The sequence below is a fragment of the Silurus meridionalis genome, chromosome 25 (genome assembly GCF_014805685.1).
Source record: "Silurus meridionalis isolate SWU-2019-XX chromosome 25, ASM1480568v1, whole genome shotgun sequence".
Taxonomy (NCBI): Eukaryota; Metazoa; Chordata; class Actinopteri; order Siluriformes; family Siluridae; genus Silurus; species Silurus meridionalis.
The window spans coordinates 16,367,501-16,386,678 of record NC_060908.1 but is presented as its reverse complement, the minus strand read 5'-3'; the positions used below and the strand labels follow the sequence as shown (position 1 = coordinate 16,386,678).

At 41.4% G+C, this 19,178-nt stretch overlaps 3 protein-coding genes across 4 annotated transcripts in view; 2 read left to right on the top strand and 1 right to left on the bottom strand.

Annotated features, from left to right (window-relative positions):
• Window positions 1–3,473: 3,473 nt before the first annotated feature.
• hmgn7 (high mobility group nucleosomal binding domain 7) lies at window positions 3,474–8,485 on the bottom strand. Its single transcript, XM_046838476.1, has 6 exons — window positions 8,287–8,485; window positions 7,351–7,377; window positions 7,221–7,250; window positions 6,602–6,649; window positions 6,272–6,376; window positions 3,474–4,317 (listed from the first exon to the last, which is right to left on the bottom strand). The coding sequence occupies exons 1-6, from the start codon at window positions 8,299–8,301 to the stop codon at window positions 4,258–4,260; spliced, it is 285 nt and encodes a 94-aa protein (XP_046694432.1). The 5' UTR covers window positions 8,302–8,485; the 3' UTR covers window positions 3,474–4,257.
• Window positions 8,486–11,041: 2,556 nt separating this feature from the next.
• Window positions 11,042–14,974, top strand: si:dkey-237j10.2 (uncharacterized protein LOC568721 homolog). Of its 2 annotated transcripts, XM_046838584.1 has the most exons (4): window positions 11,042–11,293; window positions 11,440–11,496; window positions 12,974–13,157; window positions 13,544–14,974. In XM_046838584.1, the coding sequence occupies exons 3-4, from the start codon at window positions 12,983–12,985 to the stop codon at window positions 14,185–14,187; spliced, it is 819 nt and encodes a 272-aa protein (XP_046694540.1). In that variant the 5' UTR covers window positions 11,042–11,293; window positions 11,440–11,496; window positions 12,974–12,982; the 3' UTR covers window positions 14,188–14,974. The 2 variants fall into 2 exon arrangements, with proteins under 2 accessions (XP_046694540.1, XP_046694539.1); XM_046838583.1 differs by lacking the exon at window positions 11,440–11,496 and having other exon boundaries at window positions 11,043–11,293; window positions 13,544–14,972.
• A 2,599-nt stretch (window positions 14,975–17,573) lies between these two features.
• The window catches only part of si:ch211-26b3.4 (connector enhancer of kinase suppressor of ras 2), a 35,262-nt gene continuing 33,657 nt past the window's right edge, over window positions 17,574–19,178 (top strand). The window contains exon 1 of the mRNA XM_046839579.1: window positions 17,574–17,797. Within this exon, the coding sequence (XP_046695535.1) occupies window positions 17,734–17,797 (64 nt within the window). The 5' untranslated portion in view covers window positions 17,574–17,733. The remainder of the gene's footprint in view (window positions 17,798–19,178) is intronic.

Here is a 19,178-nt window from a genome sequence, read left to right as displayed (position 1 = left end):
ATTTTTCCAAAAAAATCCACACAGAAATAATCCAACAAAGACAAACCAAATGTTTCTTGCTTGTAGTTGCAGTTTCACACAGAGCTGCTTGTCCTCAGCGGCATTAGATTTCGTCTGGCACTTTTCCAATCAACATTAATTGTTTGCACAGTTGTGTGATTGTTACCTGGTGACGAATTCGGCTTCTCTTCGGATCCCGTTAATGTTGCGGTGGTTTACACAAGAGCATATTTATCACAGGAGAAAATAAATGGCTTTCTGATCAGAAGGTCAAGAGTTCAAATCCCACTGCTGGGCCCTTGAGCAAGGCCCTCAACCCTCAACAATCAGCACATGTTTAAATGATGTATTTATAGGTGCAACAGTCAGTATTTAATTCTAATATCAATTTAATGAAGACTAAAGAACTCAGTGTAGATTTCCAGAAATTTCTCCCCTGTCTACATCGACAGAACTGAAGCAGATCAGCTCTCCAGCTTTAAGTTTTTGTGGTCCACATCTCTGAGGATCTGCTCTGTCACCAGAATACTTCATCCCTGATCAGAAAGGTACAACAGCATACATACTCCTTTAAGGAGGCTTAAAGTTCACCTGAGATTTAAACTAAGAGGCCCAAATTTGTTCCAGCATGACAACGCCCCTGTGCGCAAAGCCAGCTCCAGGAAGATCTACTTTTCATGAGTTGGAAAGCAGTGTGTGGAAGATCTCCTGCAATAGAGCTCCAATACTATTATTAAACACCTTTGAGATGAATTGTTCACACTGACTGCACCCCAGGTCCTCACTTTACCTACATCAGTACCTGACTTTACTAACACCCTTGTGGCTGAGGGAATCGCCACAAATCACCGCTTAATCGGACAGGATTTCTAATTCAAAAAAGGTCCAGATTTGTCACAGTTAGATCGTTTATGATCACATTATATTTGAAGGTCAGTTAACAATGTCTGGACTGCATTTTTATTTATATGCAACAATATCACTGTTTACACGCTTTAACAGAACCGTGGCTATAAAGCGAGCAGACTGAAAGAAAGAGGTCCTCTGTCGCCCCCTAGAGGACCTCAGACCTTCTCACTGTCACAAATCCATCAAAACCGCTTTATTTTTGACGTTTTGACTTTTTTTCTGTCAAGTAGCACAAACATCACGCTGAAGTGTGGAAATTAATTTCATATGAGTTGTTGGTCGTCCAAAATATGAACATGTCCATCAGGAAGATAAACTGCAAAGCTACATTTTGCATATTTTACCTGGAATTTACAAGAAACTTTCACATTTCGAAGGCTGCAGTGAAGTCCAGAAGATTGCAGGAAGAAAAAAATATAGATAAAAGTTCTAGACTACACAGAAATATTCATGTTTGGTTTCATAGATGTTTCCATCAGTCTTATAAGGTTCAAAGTTTTCAATCAAGAAAAAAAAGGCAATATATTTCAGAGTAAAATCAAAGACTGACCAATCAAAAGACATTCCCAGCATTTAAACTCAATCCAAAACGAATGCTGACATCTCACAGACTCCAAGATGAAATCTGACCACTCACACTCACTCCAAAAAATATTGCAACCAATCAAACTCACTCCCAGACCATTTCCCACAAATTCACAGCAGGAATTCTGGATCATTTCTAAATAATACCACAATTCACACAAATGACTAACAGTTTCACCTGCTCCAACAGGAATCTGCCCAATCCCAGTTAGTTTTATTTCTACCCACTCATTATAACATCTAATGCACTGGTTTTCAAAGCAGGGTCTGGGATGCCTCAGGGTGACCAAGGGTTCAGGGGCTTAACATCAACAAATAGATATTTTTGATAGTTATTAGATCTGATTAGCGTTCCAATCTAGAAAAATACTACTGTGTAACTTTAACGAATAAGTACATTTTTTTTACAGGTCTAGGGATTCTTTACAGCAGCAAAAAGTATATGAACCTTTAGTGGTCTATTTTTCCAAAAAATCCAAACATAGAAATAATCCATTAAAGAATTTTCAACGAAAAACCAAATGTTTCTTACTTGTAGTGGCAGTTTTACACAAAACTGCTTGTCCTCAGCGACATTAGATTTTGTCTGGCACTTTTCCAATCAACATTAATTGTTTGCACAGTTGTTTGTTGATTGTTATCTGGTGACGAGTTCGGCTTCTCATTGGATCTCCTGAATGTTGTAGTTTATACAAGAGCATATTTATTACAGGAGGAAATAACTGCCCATGGATGCCTGGAGAAGGGGGAGCTTGGTGGTTAAGATGAAGGACTTCTGATTAAACAGTCATGAGTTCAAATCCCACTGCTGGGCCCTTGAGCACGGCCCTTAACTCTCAACTGCTCATTGTATGAATAAGTTGTTCTGGATAAAGGGGTCTCTGGAAAATGATTCGAATGCTAACATTTTTTTGACTTCAGCATATGTTTAAATGATATATTTATAGTATTTAATTCTAATATCAATGCCATTAAGACTAAAGAGCTCAGTGTGGACTTCCAGAAATCACTCCCTTGTCTACATCAACAGAAGTAAAGTAGAGCAGGTCTCCAGCTTTAAGTTCTTTGGAGTCCACATCTCTGAGGATCTGTCAGAACACTTCAGCTGTGGTCAGGAAGGACCAATAGCGTCCACACTCCTTGAGAAGACCTAAGAAAGTTCATCTGCCCCCCGGGTTTTTTACTATTTTTACCGCTGCTTCACTGAAGGCATCCTGACCAACTCATTCACAGTGTGGTACAGCAGCTTCACTGTGTGTGAATGAAAGTCCATGCAAACGGATGATCAAAAACCACCAAACGTATCACTCTCTTTAGTTTTAATCGATTTGGTGACATGATCAGTATGTGCCGTTTTAAGCTCATCAACCTGTTTCCTTTCATTGTGCAGCTGTTTCATTCCACTGGTGTTTCATTTCCTGTCTCTCACACACCACAGACGTAGACTAGTTTCTGAAGCTCACAGTGAGCAGGCAGTAAGAAGTCTGGGGTTCACGTGGATGAGACAGAGGGAGTCAGTGATGAGAATATGACTGAGAACAGACACATTTCTGATCATCATCATCTTTTCTCTGCTTGTGTTCTACATGGTGGATCTTCAGCCTGGATACATTCATTAGAGAACATTTGAAATTCTTCTATATTAATATGTGAGGTTCAGTTTCCAGCGTGACACTAAAACAGGTAGTAATAATCACTTCTTTTTACTGAAGAACATGTCAGAGCCCAAACTTCTTTACTTTTACCAGAATCTTTTAAATCATGAGTATCTGCACTTCTACTGAGTGAAGGATGTGTCTGTGTGACTCAGATGGGATTTCTGTCAACCTTAAGTACTGCCTTTATTCCAAATATCTGCTTAGCCTTATATTTATTATATACTAGTTTGTGCTTTTCTGGAAAGAAATTGATTTTGTCCAGTCATTAGATGTTCCCACTGTCCCTCCAAAAAGAAGAAAGAAGAAAGAAAAACAGGCGTCTTATTTTGAGGAAAACTCCAATGATGGTTTTATTGAGTGAGATTCAGGGCACGCTACTTTTTTCTCCTTTTTTTCCACAAATGAATTCTGTGTTTAAAAAAACTTCACAAAACATCCAATTTCTTTTTTAAAACCCTATAATTTCCAAAAAGGAAAAACAAAAACAAAAAAAATCCCACAAAGATGCAATTCCCATCCAAACCCAAATCAAAGATTTTTTTTTTAGACCAGATTAACTTTTTCATCGCATCGTTTTGGTGCTGAGATTTCTCCCGAAGAGTGGGGTGCTAACATCTACAGTTCTTATACCGACCGTATATCTTTTCCTAAAAGAAAGATTTCCAAATAAACAGCAAACTAAACAAAACTTCTAACACACACACACACACTCTTTCTCTCTCACACACACACAGCCAGCAATGCAGAATCAACACCTCAATATACACAACTGTCCGTTAAAACAAAAATAAAAACAAATTAGAAAAAAAAATAAAAGCAAGAGACGAAAAACTGAAGCGCCGCCTTTGTGCACCGCTCGTGTTGGAGACAACTTAGAAGAACCCCGTTTGAAAACCCCGTTCAATCGCGTTTTTGTGCTAAAAACCTGAACCAGTATTTACAAAATTGTTGATAAAAATATTCCTCTGGTGATGGTTTGTGGAGAAAAGGGGTCTTTCTTGCTGGAAAATAGGGAAAAGAGGAAGAGGGATGGAGGGAGGAAGAGAAGAGAGTGATTCGGACTGATGGGAAAAGAAAGAAGAAAAATGGATGGATGGGTGGGATGCTACTCGGCCTTAGTCTCCTCCTTCTCTGGCTCCGGCTCTGCCTCCAGAGTCTTCTCAACCTGCATGGTGACAGAAACGGACCAATCACAGGTCAGACCCAATCACCTGCACCAATCAGAAACTGTGCTTCGTGTCAAGAAGCATTTTCAGAAATTCAGCCTTCATTAAGTTGGCATTCCGCTCAATAAATCATTTTCTGCACTGAGAGTTTCAGATGTTTCTTAGCCCTCAAAAGCATTCACTTATTCCCAACACAGGAATATCGGCCAGTAGATCAATTTAAATAAATATATATTTTAAAAGGTTTCTTAGAAAAATCTTTTTTTTAATAGAGAATCCAAATCGATAAAGAAACACATGGAATTTTGTAGTAAACAAAAACATGTTAAACAACCCAGAATATGTTTTTAGAGTTTAGATTTCTCCAAAGTGGCTCGATTTAGCTTCAATTCCATTATCAAACTCAGAACATTTTAGATCAGATGCACAAGGAACCTGGAATGGGTTTTAGAACATCAGAGGTCTTGTGCAGAGGAAAGGGTGAGCACAGAGTCAATATCCCTATTAGTGCTTCTACAACTCCAAATCCATATTAGGGCAAGAAACACTCCGTTATGAAAAGAGAAACGATCCATCGTTACTTTAACAAATGAAGGTCAGTCAACCCAAAACATCTTAAGAACTTTAAATGCATCCCCAAGTGCATTCTTTAAAAATCATCCAACACTATGATGAGGACCAACCCAGCTGAGGAAGACCAGGAGCTACCTCTGCTGCCGAGGATAAGTTTATTAAAATTACCAGCCTCAAAATCTGTCAGTTTTACATACGTGCTTCTTGGCCTTTAAGTGGCAGACATATTTCAACATTTCAGAAGAAACTGCATGAATCAGACCTGTGCGGTCAAAAGGAAGAATTACTTTGGAAGAACAACAAGCTGAAGAGATTTGCTTGAGCCAAGAAGCACAAGGAACTGACAATAGATCAGTGGAAACTGTCCTTTGGTCTGAGGAGTTCAAATTAGAGAGTTTTGCTTCTGAGCGCCGTTTCTTTGTTAGACATAGAGATGGTGAATGGACGGTTTCTGAATATGTGGTTGCCAGTGTGAAGATGTGGGGGCGGGGGGGCACACAATCAGCATGGCTACCATAGCATTTTGCAGTGACCTGCCATCCCATCAGCTTTGCACCTAGTGTGACCATCAGTTGTTCTCCAACAGGACAATAATCCCAAACACATCTCTAGGTTCTGCAAGAGCTTTATGTTAGGAAACAGGTGGAGCCCTGCATCAGATCACCTGGCTTTCACAATCACCCCATCTAAATCCAGTGGATATGGTTTGGGATGAGTTGGACCAGACAGTGAAGGAAAAGCAGGTGACCAGCACTTAACACCTCTGGGAACTCCTCAAGATTGTTAGAAAACCATTCCAGGTCATGAGGCTGACTACAAGAACACCAAAAGTGTGCAAAGCTCTCATCCAAGTAAAAAGGGGCTACTGTCATGGATTTGAAAATAAACATATTCTTGGTTATTTAACATGTTTTTGCTTCCACCTCCATGTTTGACTGTGGTGGGGTGAAGCAGTCTGCTAACATCTCCACGGTTCTCCATCTTCCATAGGGTCCACTTTTATAAGCAAAAATTTCACGTTTCCACAAAATGTTCCTCAAGTCATTCACTGCCAAATTTTGAGGGGGTTTTTTTTCCCCAAATTTATTTAGCCTGTACCTGCGCCTCAAAAACTCCATCCAGATGTTATCGTTATATCGTGTTTTTTTTGTGATCAAAGATTTGTTGAAAAACTGTTTAAAGTTTCGCACGACTGTTTTAAATTTGGTCTGAAGAAAGACAGTGAGGGAGGCGGAGTTTCGTCTTCCATAATCAAAACCTTTTTGCTTTGCTGAAGTTTTGTGTTATTATCAAACCCTGTTTAGGAGGAAAAAAAAACATCTGCCTTCTAATCACTTTTGTCCAATTTCAGGTTAAATGATCAGGGGGGTGAATACACACCTCGTTAGTCTTGGTCTCTCCGTTTTCTGACTGGTTCTCTTCCTTCTCCTCATTCTTTGCCTTTGTCTTTTTGTCCTCCTTTTTATCGTTTACTTCCTTCTCTTTCTGAAAGAGAGAGTGAAATGGAAAATAAATCAGTAGCGAGAGATCTGTGAATGAAGAACAGCAATGTCTGACATAATACAGTAAGAACACTTATTGTGTGTGCTTACATTCACACACATACATTTATGATCAATAGACAGACAGACAGACAGACAGACAGACAGACAGACAGACGAAGGTAAATAACCAGATTGAGGCTTCTCATGTTCATGTTCTGGTTCTTACCTTGGGTGTTTTCTTGGGTTTGGGTTCAGGTTTAGGAGGAGTCGGTTTCTAAGAACAACAAAAACAACTCATTCATTCAACACTAAGTGTTATGACATCAGAGAGAGCAGTCGGTCGAGGAGGCCATGATGCACACAACGTTTCACCATCAGCGTTAAGAGAAACCGCAACAGAAGTGTGTGTGTGTGTGTGTCCGTGCACCTGATCGACTCGGTCACATGACCATGTGACTAAATAAATTTAAATCTAAAATCATAAATATTGTAATTAAATCTCTATTTCACAACAACTTTCAGTTCTGGATTCTGATTGGTTGCTGATTCTCGTTCCATCACAGCAGCTTCAAAGGGTTTGCAGGTTTCTATAGCAGCAGGACGCTCAGTGATTTACTATTTATTTATATTTTCAATCCGGTATTATGGTGAAGTTTACTCCAGGACGGGAATTTTACATTTATGGAAGGAGTCTCCAGTGTCAGTATGGCTTTAATAAAGTTTCTCGACAAGCTATCATTTTTTCCTGTAATGTACTACTTATCACTCCTTTTTGTTTATATGTGTGACGGAGAAGTTTTCTAATCGATGTTCGGTTGGTGATGTGGATGTAGAAGCAAACTTACTGCCGATAACCTGGCAGACCTTCTTTGAGGCTGTAAACAGAGAAAAAAATTACAATTATTGACAAATATTCAATTATAATTCTTAAATGTTAACAGAGAGAACAAAACGTGACAAAGTGGATGTCAGTACCTCCTCCTTCACCTCTCCATCAGTTCCCTAGGAATGAACACAAGAAGGGAAAGAAAGAGGGAATAAAACACCATGACAAAATATGCACATGATTATTTAAAGTGTTATAAAGCAATTAAAGTATTGATTAGTACAGCTGGATTTTGTTTAGATATTAAATGTGTATTTTCATTTTACTGAAATTTCCAGTTTGTGTGCAAAAAGTTGGCGCAAATTGCGGCCGTACACCAATCCGAGTCTTTTTTGTATAACTAGTGCGCCACATGAGACGTAACCACTGCTTCGTGTGCACCCTACGTAGGGCACCTCGGTAGGGCGTGAAGAGTTAGTTTGGAACGCGTGCAGGGATTCATGCGCTGAGACATCACATATACACGGGGAGGGGGGGTGAGAGGGGAGGAGGAGGGAAGAGAGCGCTCTGTACTGTCATCTGGCGGTAAGAAGGCGACATGACAACCCGTTTTCGTCTTCCCAGGCGAACAAAGAAAACGTATTAAAATTGTTAATCGCAGCGACCTTCTCCGACTCTAATCTCGACCTCCATGACCGAACTAGAGTTCCCGAAGTATTTTCGGTGCCCTTTCCGCACATACAGGCGCACTAGTGGTGTTTTCCAGTCGCGCCTTTGACAAAACAGAGAGGGGGGAAGTAACGTTAGTGTTACAGCATGGCTGCTGCGTCTCCACAGGCATGGAGCTGCCCACGGACAGCACAGCGCTGCCCGAGACACCAAACCCGCTCACTGTTCACAGGAAAACATACACACCGAGCGCTCAGGAAAAAAAAGAATCCCTCAAATAAACCACGGTTTACTAAAAATTATAATAATGGAGGAGGAAAAAAAAGCCTTTTCTGTCTCGAGGGCTTCCTAATTTCCCGACTGATTTTGTAAGGGCAAAAGTATATCCGCATGCCGTGCTCGGCTTTTCTACATACCTTTCTCTTGGGCATGTTGAGCTTTTTTGGGGGTAATTTTCCTTCTTTTTATGCCAAAATAAAACCCCTGTAAGGTTAGCTTTTTAATATATATGTATATATAAATAGAGAGACTCTGAGTTCAGAGATCAGGGGGAAAAGCCTGGCGTCCGCTATGCACTAATTCTGTAGTAAACAGTGAAGCTGGGCTACATTAGAACCAGTGGTTGAATGGGGAGGGCGAAAAGGGGCGGGGAGAAAGACTGATTGACGCACGGACCGTCCAATCAGCAACGGCGTGCGGGCGCTGCAAGAGAGCCATTCTGAACTCTGAACGCGGTTTAGGCGCGAAATCCTGACAGGAATCGATCTCGGCTCGCGCGCTCTGATTGACCTTCCTTCCGCCATATTTGTTTCAAAATAAATTATACTATATACATATATATGGGATTTCAGCAGGATTTCATTCTAAAAAGTGCCATTTTGGATTTAATCAGGAATTATTATCATTATTGAAACATTTTTGGGCTAGTCAGAACTTGGGCTACAACCTGGTCGCCATATTGGCAAACTATATCTTGTGGTGCTTTGGCTACTCAATCTGAACACTCTTTGTACTGTGTGTGCGCAAAGACGTCTACTTTACCAAAAATGTGTATTTATATCAAAAGAATCACTAGTAAAGACCCATTCCCGGTACGGATAGTGTCTTGTCAAACCGCACAGTATTATTAATACCTTAAACTGGCGTAAATTGTTTCGACATACTTCAGACAGGAAGTAGACGCATTTGCGCACACACGCATTGAAGGAATCATGTAGCTTTAAATTCATGTTGCTTGAAGATGTTGATTTACCCAATCAAATTTCAACTTACTCCAAAGCTCTTTCAGAAGACATCCAAAAAACGTCGTCATTTTCACGTCCATTGATCGGATGGTCAGAGAGCACACTAGTCAGAGCTCACAAACCACTTCTGTAGCAAATTGCACTGATACTTGGATTGTGTGGATTTCATAGCTTTTTTCTTGATTGCACAATGGCTAACAGAGGAAAAGAAATTTATCACCGATACACCTACAAGGATATTTACAAGGAGAACTTGTCAAGAAAACATTGGTCCTGTGAGGAAAGCTCAGCCCAAACAGTTGTTTAGAATTTTCATTAACTATTTATAATATTTTGTGTTTCATAGAATAGCCTTTATTTGTCACATATACATTACAGCGAAATTTATTTGCTCTCACTTTCTCCTTACTAATCCTTTTCTGCACTTCCTTGTTCCACCACCACGTCTCTTCTTATCTTCCTTTCTATTTCCAGATGTCACACCAAGTACCTTTTTATCTTTGTTCTTCGTAAGTGTAAGTTTGTCCCTGATGAACAAGCCGGTGGAGACTGTGGTGAAGGAAAAATTCCCCGAGATGGCATAAGGAAGAAACCTTGAGAGGAACCAGACTCAAGAGGGAACCTCATCCTCATCTGGGTTGCACCGAATGTTCAATTATTACAGATAAACGATGTTGCGGGGTGCAGTGATGGTGATCAGAAGCAAACTGTAGTCCTGAGTCAGTGTAGCAGACTGTTGACATTAACTACAGTCCAAATCCATTCTCAAAGCGCCCGTTCTTACTCTGGAATTTCATGGAACCACCCAAGGCGTTAATGAGAAACCGTCCCCAGCTGCACAAAGTGGCTTTCAAACGAAGAGAACACAATTCAGAGGCAGGCCCGGACAAAGGTACATCACCTCTGTTCCCTTCACCTACATGCCCATTGAAATTTGCCCCAATCACCAATCTTTAATTCCTAGGTTCACTCTCCACCACTTCATCTAACTCACTCCAGAATTTTTTTCCTTCCCTCCATCTCACAACCCACATGTGGAGCATAAACACTGACGACATTCATCATCACCCCTTCAACTTCCAGCTTCACGTTCATCACCCTATCAGAAACTCTTTTCACCTCCACTACACTCTTACTGTACTCTTTCTTCAGAATCCCCTCTACACCATTTCTCTTTCCATCCACACCATAATAGAACAGTTTAAACACCTCCAATGTTCCTGGCCTTACTCCTTTTCCACTTGGTCTCCTGAACACACAACATCTCTACCTTTCTCCTGTCCATCATATCAGCTCCCTCTCTCCCTTTACCAGTCATAGTACCAACATTTAAAGTACCAACCCGAACCTCCACTTCTCCTCCACTTCTCCTTTCCCTGCTGTCTCTGTAGACGTCTTCCTCCTCTCCTTCTCCTTCTTCAGCCAACAGTAGCACAATTCTCACCGGTACCCTGTTGTTAACGATACCTGTGGCGGTCGTTGTTAACCCGGGTCTCGACCGATCCGCTGTGAAATTCTGATTCATGATCCGTATATTGATTTGGCACATGTTTTATGTTCGACGTCCTTCATAACACAACCCTCCACATTTATCCGGGCTTGAGAACGACACTAAGAGTGACCTGACTTGTGCAACACTAATGGCTGGATTTAACTGTTTAAACTCCATCAAAAAAGTTATTTTCTGGAATAAAACATGAAATATACCATGTTTCTTTTTTCCTGCTTTAACTGCGTGTGATTAAAAGTGTGATTTCCATTCAAGATAGTGTGAGAAAGGCCTTTTTTCAGTTCTGCTTTATGTAGAAAAGGCTCACAACCTGTGTGTGTCTGTGTGTGTCTGTGTGTCTGTGTGTGTGTGTGTGTGTGTGTGTGTGTGTGTGTGTGTGTGTGTGTGAGTGTGAGTGTGTGTGTCCACTTCCTCTTTATATACACTGTTTTGAGTCGACAAGAGTTAATTTGACAGAACCCTTAAGTTTATATTTGATAGCACAAGGACCATAAGGCTCGTATGTGCGAAGGACAGGAAGTTTACGCTTACGCTTACTTGATTCGCTCAAGGACGGATGGAGAAAAGGAATAAATAATTTTATTACTAATATACAGCTAGAAGTGTTGTTTTCGTTTATATTTTACCTTCACTGGCAATAGAAGGAGCAGTTAATTCAAGCAGACTCAGGTGGGTCTCTTTTTTTCTCTCATTTTGAAGTTTGGATTTTGCTTGACAAGACATCGTGATTTGTTTAGAACTGAACAGACTGCAGTTTTATTTTAATAAATGCGCTTTGCTTAGATCGGATTCTGTGTCCAAAACTTTTCTCGCAGATCAGACTCTGTTCCTGGAACTCATGTAACAGCTTGCATTAGATTCACCATTCTCAGGTTTCTCCTTCAGCGTTTGTTTTTTGTGTGTGTGTAGACTTGAGTTTTACTGCAGCTTCAGCTTCAGCTTCAGCTTCTGCAGCTTGATGCAGTGATTTGATTCTGCTGTAGCAACTCTGTGCTTCAACTGCATTCTGCTTTTGGATTGGATTTGGACATTTTGAGGTTAATGTTTCATTTATAGACTAAAAACCAACAAAAACAATTACAGATGCTTCTAATAATGTGATTACAGTTTTATAGGTTACATTAGACACAATACACAAATACAGACCAATGTAATTATTATTTTTATTATTATTAGTTATGCTCTATAGCGTTTGTGGACACCTGAGCATAAGATTGGAATGTGCTTCTTTTACAACATCCTGTTGTATATCGAGTCCCTGTTTGCTGTTAATAATAAGCTCCACTCTTCTGGGAAGATTTTTGTGGAGATCCATCCAGCCACATTGATGTGTGTTAGTAAAGTCAGGTTCTGATGTAGGTGAGCTGAGGAAGCCTGGGGTGCAGACAGTGTGAAAAATTCATCCCATAGGCATTCAACATGGCTGGAGCTCTAAAGAAGGAGAACTTTCACATCTTCCAACCAAGCATATTTTTATGGAGCTGTCTTTGTTCACAGTTCAAGAAAGTAATTCGAGTGCATCCAAAGACATAATGTATGGCTGCAAAACTTTTGGGACATGCAGTGTATATTAAAATGATATTATTACTTAGCTCAGTTTTGAAGATGCTTGTATGGCAAATGCCTTCAGCTGGCAAGCTTTACATTGTATGCCAATTTGTTGTGTAGCTCTATATTGTCTGATGTTGTTTTTATGTAGCACCAGGGTTTTAGAGGAACGTTGTCTCATTTCACTGTGAGCTTCATAATATATATGGTTGAAATGACAATCAATGCTTCTTGACATGGCTTGACTGCTATTATTTGCAGGTTTGATCTTCGACAGGAAGTCTGCGAGTCTGTTCATGCGAACGAACACAGAACATCGTCACTTTTATTACACCGTCACACTCCATTAAGCATCTTTGCAGCAATCAGCGTTCTTGCTCATATTTTAAAAACGGCTCCAGCAAGTGTTGTTTTTGCAAACGCAAAAGTGATACAATGAGTGATGATGTTCATGAAAAAGCTAAAGAGTAACCTATGGTAAATACATACCTCACAACCTTCTAACAAGGTTTTGGTGTTTGCTTGGCTGGAGTCAACAGCAACACCCAGTTTCAGTGAGGAAGCTCCAGTCTACTTTTTTCAATTCGACTTAAAACAGATTCTTTTCCAGCCATCATACATTGCTGTGCATAATTACCATAATTTAATCATTAATTGATTTATGTTTGATATATATATATAAATTAATAACATATCTTAGTTCCTTCTTTAAATAATGTGAGATTTAGCAGAACTATTATATTTACTGAAGGATGCACAATCTAAGAACATGTGTATGTATGCGTGTTTATATGTGTTTAGGTCATCGTCATGCTAAGCGAGGCATTCCTCCATGTCCTGAACTACACCAATAAAAGCCCTGAACAAACAGCTTCCTCCGAGCAGAATGCATTGATGCACACAATCTCACGCACTGCTCCTGCACCAGAACCTGCAGTGGCTCGCCTGAGCTCCAGATCGCCTCGGACGCCTCGGCCACTGCGAGGTGAGGAATCTGAATAATGAGCACTTGCATTTCTCAAAAAGAGGAAGTGTACCAGCAGGAAACTGTCATCATCAGCTGATCGCTTTTTTTTTTTTCTTCAGAAGGAAGACATTATTCATAAACCATACCCGTTCTTTTATATCTGTGTTAAAATCTGCTGTCGAAATATAACCCCACAGAGCCGTCTTTAAAGTGACAGCTCACTGACTAGAATGTTACGTACATTAAACGTGTGTAATTGTCAATCTGGTGACGTTTTCTGTAGTGCTTGTTTAACTTTAATGAAAGGAGTGTTCCAAATCCTGTCTCGATTCCACCTCATATTTCTTATTAGTAGAACTGACTTTTGGACACTACAACATGCTTCATTTTTTTTCCCAATGCAGCCAGTTGGCCTGACGGCCCTGACAAGCCTGGGACTCACCTGACATCTCTGCCCAGTACGGCTCTCCCAATTCCCAGCAGCAACACTGAGGATCTCTGGGGCCTGGAGCTCTGCAGCTCTTTGTACTGTCCAAGTTTCTATAAAGATTACCCGGACCTGCAGCTCGCAGGAGGCACCTTGGGGCCCCTGAACCCGACTCCACAATCCCATGGTCCTCTATTGAACTCCGAGGATCTCGGCTCCCTGGAGGACTCGATGGGCCCAGGGGAGATAAAGGGGAACCGCACCGAGATGGATGAGGGCTACCTGGTCATAGAGAGCATGAGAAGCCTCGGGAAGGAGCAGAGGCTCACCAACTCCATGCTGAATGGTTTTCTGGAGACACAGCTGATGGAGGTCTACCGGCAGCACATGCAGGACAGTCTGGCACGCTGTGGCCCGGCTTCGCTAAGCGCTAGCGTGGTGCCAGGGATCTGCGGCAATCTGAACGTGGCTGAGAGAAACGCGACCACTAAGGGGAACGAGCTGCACTCGAGCCAAAGCCAGAGCAGCGTCAGATACCTGAGCACCTGTTCGGCTCCACCCACTTCACACTTTAGCACACCTGTGCTGCGCATTTCATATCAACAGGAGCCTGAATCCTGAACACACACACAAACAAACACAGTCAGCTGTAACATAAAGGTCATTTTTATATTAATCAATATTTAATCATTCAAATAAAAATTATATTAATAGCCATAAGTATGATGGACACCTCATCAATCATACTCATAAAGGCACTGCTGGAACAGGTTTGGTATCTTTAGTTGTGATGAAGGGAAAATGTACTATTATAGCTTACACAGTTGTGCCCTTTGTGTACTTAGTATGACACTGAGTGTTTAATGCTTAGTTGTGTTTCAGGGTTGCCAGATTGGAACAATATTAACACCATGCCACACTGATGCACTTTTCTTACTCTTTACACTGTGGGAATAAGTTACAGTAGGATATATGGGTGTCCAAATACTTTTGACCATATAGTGGGTGTGTTTATATACTGTATATAATCAACATAATAAAATGCAACCTAATACAAAAAAACTTTCGTTTTCTCTGATTTTCCAAAGCAACGACTTCTTTCTCTCTCATTAATCACAGTTTATTGCTGAATACTGAATATTCTGTTTGCTTCAAAAGTTTCCAAATAAACAACACTTTTAGAGACACTTGTGAACTTCCTCAGTGTTACATAAACAAATCTACTGTGTCTTGTGAATGGATGTTGGGCTCTGAAGGGTCGACTGGAGCTGCTGATTATCACTGACTCGTTTCTTTCTCTTTCAGATTTCAGCTTTGGGAACACCAGTGTGCCTCAGTACTGATGTTACAGCACCTAGAGAACTCCTGTACAGTTTTACAGGACAGTTTAGAGAAAGATTTAATTTTATAGATGAGAAATTAAATACAACTGGCAAAAAAGGCAACTTTAAATGTCGAGGCAAAAAACACTAAATTTAATTTTTTTTACAATTAAAATTTTTTTTTTTACGTTTTTAAACTGTATTTGAAATTATCATCTGAATTTATAGGTAATAAACTTAGAACCTGAAAACATATAGAAATAAATAATGATATAAATAATCATGTTTATAAATATGTAAATATTTAGACATATAAATTCATGTAAATAAATCATTATGTTTATAAATGTGTCAATTTTTATAAATATATAATAAATAATAAATAGATATGCAAATGTTTATACACATAAATATGAATAAATAAACTTAAAAGATCAACTTGAAAGTCTAGGAGTTGAGTCAAATAGAAAAGTGAAATTAAATCTTCAAATAAAGATTAAAACGTCAATTTTAAATAAAGATTGAAATGTATTCATATAAATAAGTAAATTTTACTTGTCAAAAATTAAGTTCGCTTTAAATACAAAAAAACTTTTATCAATTAATTTAAAAATGAAACGAACTTGAATGAAATCGAGTCTCACTGTGGCGCTGCAGTTTATAATGCCCCCTCGTGGTCATAAGCAAAACTGCACTTAATAGGGTTATGTCATACTGCCAATGTCATCGCTCTTTCTGACACACACACACACACACACACACACACACACACACACACACACACACACACACACAGATGTGCACTCATGTGAGATATGACCTTACACCGTCATCCTGTAGTCTTCGTTAAAAAAATAGTAAGTGGAGGTTCCTGCTGCGGAGAAACTGCAGGCACGTTTGTCATTACGTAAAAGTGACGTCATTTGTATGTATATACACACACAGACACTCACACACACACACACACACGCACGTGCACACGCACACAAAAGCTCTCGCTCACGTGCACACACACGCGATAGAATGCGGGTGAATCAATCATGGAACCTCATGAACAAGCGCGCGCGTGTGCATCGTGCAACTGTTCTGCAGCAATGTCAGTGCCCCCTATGTGTGTGTGTGTGTGTGTGTGTGTGTGTGTGTGTGTGTGTATGTGTGTGTGTGTTGGCGCGTGCCAGAGTCTACTTCACACCCTTGTAACCGCTCAGTGGGCATCTAAACAGGCTTTTTAGCCCTGCAGCATGAAATCACACACTACACGGCAGATGGGGCTGCGCGTGCACGAGCATTCCTTGGACACATCCCAGTCTCAGTCTCTCTCTGTCTGTCTCCCTTTCTTTCTATATGTGTCTCTGTCTGTCTTTCTTCCTTCCTTTATTTCTTTCTGTGTATTTGTCTGTCTCTCTTTTTTCTGCATGTCTCTGTCTATGTCCCTCTCTTTCTGTGTCTCTATCTGTCTTTCTTTCTTTCTTTCTTTCTTTATATCTCTGTCTGTGCCTCTCACTTTTGGTGTCTCTGTCTGTCTCACTTTCTTTCTGTCTGTGTCTGTCTTTTCTTCTTTCTGTCTGTGTGTCTGTCTGTGTCTATTTCTTTCTGTCTGTCTCTCTCTCCCATCTGCCTCTCCCTCTTTTTTCTCTTTTCCTGTTTAACTTTCTTTCTCTGTGTCTGTCTCTGTCAGTCCCACTTTGTTTCTTTCTCTTTCAATCTGTTTCTCTGTCCTATCTCTCCCACCCGCCCATCTCTCTCTCTCTCTCTCTCTCTCTCTCTCTCTCTCTCTCTCTCTCTCAGTCGCTTTGACATTCACCTGTCACTCTTTCGTGCCATTGGCTCGGACCATTTTGGCACCGATGACGTAAGCGAGAGATGCCAAAAAAGAACAGACAGATGCTGGTGAAGAAAAAGACAGAGAGAGAATTCAGTATTCAGTATGACATTGAGTATCTCACGCTCAGTTGTGTCCCGGGTTGCCAGATTAAAAGAATCAACACGACTCTACACTGAAGCACCGCTGCTTATTAATCAAACAGTATAATCCTGTAGAAAACCTTGATTTTCACTGCTTCATTCTGATCAGGACTCTGGTGTACCTGGACGTGATCTTGGTGAATACACGTATGACGAAATCCTTTGGGGGACGTGAAGAGACAGAAGGATTCAAGGCAGTGTACATCCACAGAAGATCTGTGGTTAGATCTCCAAGATGTTCAGAACAACCTACCTACTGAGTTCCTACAGCCTGCACGTGCTCGATGATGTGGTGCTTGGCTTGGGATTATCTCAGTTATTATCACGTTATAAATTACGTGGTTTCAAGTGTTAAAAGAACCCTAAAAAACATCTGTCTCAATCTGGCAACCCCGTCGTGGCCGTTACGCAGCTTTTATACCGGCAATATAACCGAGCCGAACCGGTGGCGTCACGTGACGGCCTAGCGCAAGAGTGGGGAGAGAGAGAGAGAGAGAGAGAGAGAGAGAGAGAGAGAGAGAGAGAAAGAGATGTTAGAAAGAAGTGATGGAAGGGGCGGGAGTAGAATCTTTCTCTCTCCCTTTCTCTCTCACTCCCTCTTTCTCTCCCTCTCGAGCTCCCTCCCTCTTTTCCTCTCTCTCTCTCTCTCTCTCTCTCTCTCTCTCTCTCTCTCTCTCTCTCCTCTCTCTCTCTCTCTTCCTCTCTCTCTCTCTCTCTCTCTCCGTTGCAGTCCTTCCAGAGGATGCGTCCATCGGCCATGCTTCAGTCGTGCGCGCGACTCCTCGCTCCTTTCCGATGGAATTCCACGTGCCGCTCGGATTAACCTCCGTTCAGTTTGGATGATACGCGTCAGGTGGAACGTTCATGCGCTCCGGTGGCCATGGCTCTCGTGATGGACCCCATCAGCAAATGGAGCCCGAAACAGGTGCTCCAGTGGATGAGAGGTAAAAAAAATGGTGGAGGAAAAAAGAAACGCGTGCGAGAAACCAATCTTGGTGTAAATTCACCGATTTTCCGTGGGAAGGAAAAAAAATTAATTGATCGTGCTTTGGCACGAGCCAGCGTAGTGGGGTGCGCGAGCTTATCAGCCAGGAGCTTGACGGAGCGCGTGTGTGACACAGTGTGCGTGCGTGTGTGAGTGTTCGCGCGCGCGCGCGTGTGTGTTCGTGCACAAAATAGTGACCTCATAGGTGCTATGGTTTTAGGATGACTCCATGCAATGAGGTACGCATTTCAGTTTCGGTCATTCACGCACGCACGCGCATGCAGGGGCACGTAAAATGGGGTAAAAATGGTGTAAGAAGGGGAATATTGTCGAAGGCCCAAAATAGTAAGCAATTAATTGAATACTTTAATTGCTGTGAGACGCCGAAATCCTCGAGCTTCTCGCTTTGCGCACAAATCATACAACAGCACCATGGACAGCGGCGCACTTGCCTCGATCCTTCTGCGGAACAGTGTGTCCAGAGGCGCCTCTTGCATGACGGACGACGTTATCTGAGAGAACCAGAGGGGAGCAAATGGAGCAAAGGAGCAAACCCCCACTCCACCAACGTTCTCTTACAGCTCCAAACCCATTCCCCTCCCCCCTTTTCCACTCCGAACCTCTCAGGTCCCCGTTGTCCACGTTCTCAGCGGCGTCATAACCACGTCGTAACACTTGCTCCATTTCACACCATGCCACAGAAATATCAATCGAACCTTCAGGATAATGGACCCAGAACCTCGGCGTGAAGCTGCCCGAGCGGTTTTGTCGTGTCATCTTCCTGTCGGTGCTGAGACGTGCTTACGTGCGACGAGACGTGATTCCGAAAAGAGAGACACGATACCATGTACGCTCCTATCTTTTCTCCCCTGTCACTGAGCTGGAAGCCTCACGTGATGCGTCATTTGCACCATCACATACCTTTAACATGTTACACAATCCGAACCAAAAACATTCAATCATCTCTGTATGGTATAAAAGGTACAAAGGACGTCCTGCTGATGGTCCTGGGTTAAACCTTGGAAAAATCTAATGGAATAAAAATGTGCTTCGGCTTTTAAGCTGCAGTTTTGGAATTTGCAAACGTTTCTGGAGACGAAATGGGCGTAACATTTTGACCCCAATTTACGCAAAACGTTGCCTGTGACATTTATGCCTGTCATCTGTTTTTGTTTTATCATTTTTGGTCTGAATATTTTTTCTGGCCTACTAATATCTCCTGCTGCACACTGTAACAACCACGTGTTAAACAACATAGGAAGGGGGCAGAGTCCATTTAGGAGAAGGCATGGCATTAAAATACGTCTTTTTCACCTTCTTTCTATCCATGCTGATTAAAT

Excerpts from the sequence above, each read along its gene's own strand:
- hmgn7 (XM_046838476.1), bottom strand. Across the intron at positions 7,251-7,350 it reads ATGGAGAGGTGAAGGAGGAG|CCTCAAAGAAGGTCTGCCAG; the intron begins GTACTGACATCC and ends CTCTGTTTACAG. Across the intron at positions 6,650-7,220 it reads GGTCTGCCAGGTTATCGGCA|AAACCGACTCCTCCTAAACC; the intron begins GTAAGTTTGCTT and ends TGTTGTTCTTAG.
- si:dkey-237j10.2 (XM_046838584.1), top strand. The coding sequence starts at position 12,983 with ATGCTAAGCGAGGCATTCCTCCATGTCCTGAACTACACCAATAAAAGC. Across the intron at positions 13,158-13,543 it reads GACGCCTCGGCCACTGCGAG|CCAGTTGGCCTGACGGCCCT; the intron begins GTGAGGAATCTG and ends TTCCCAATGCAG.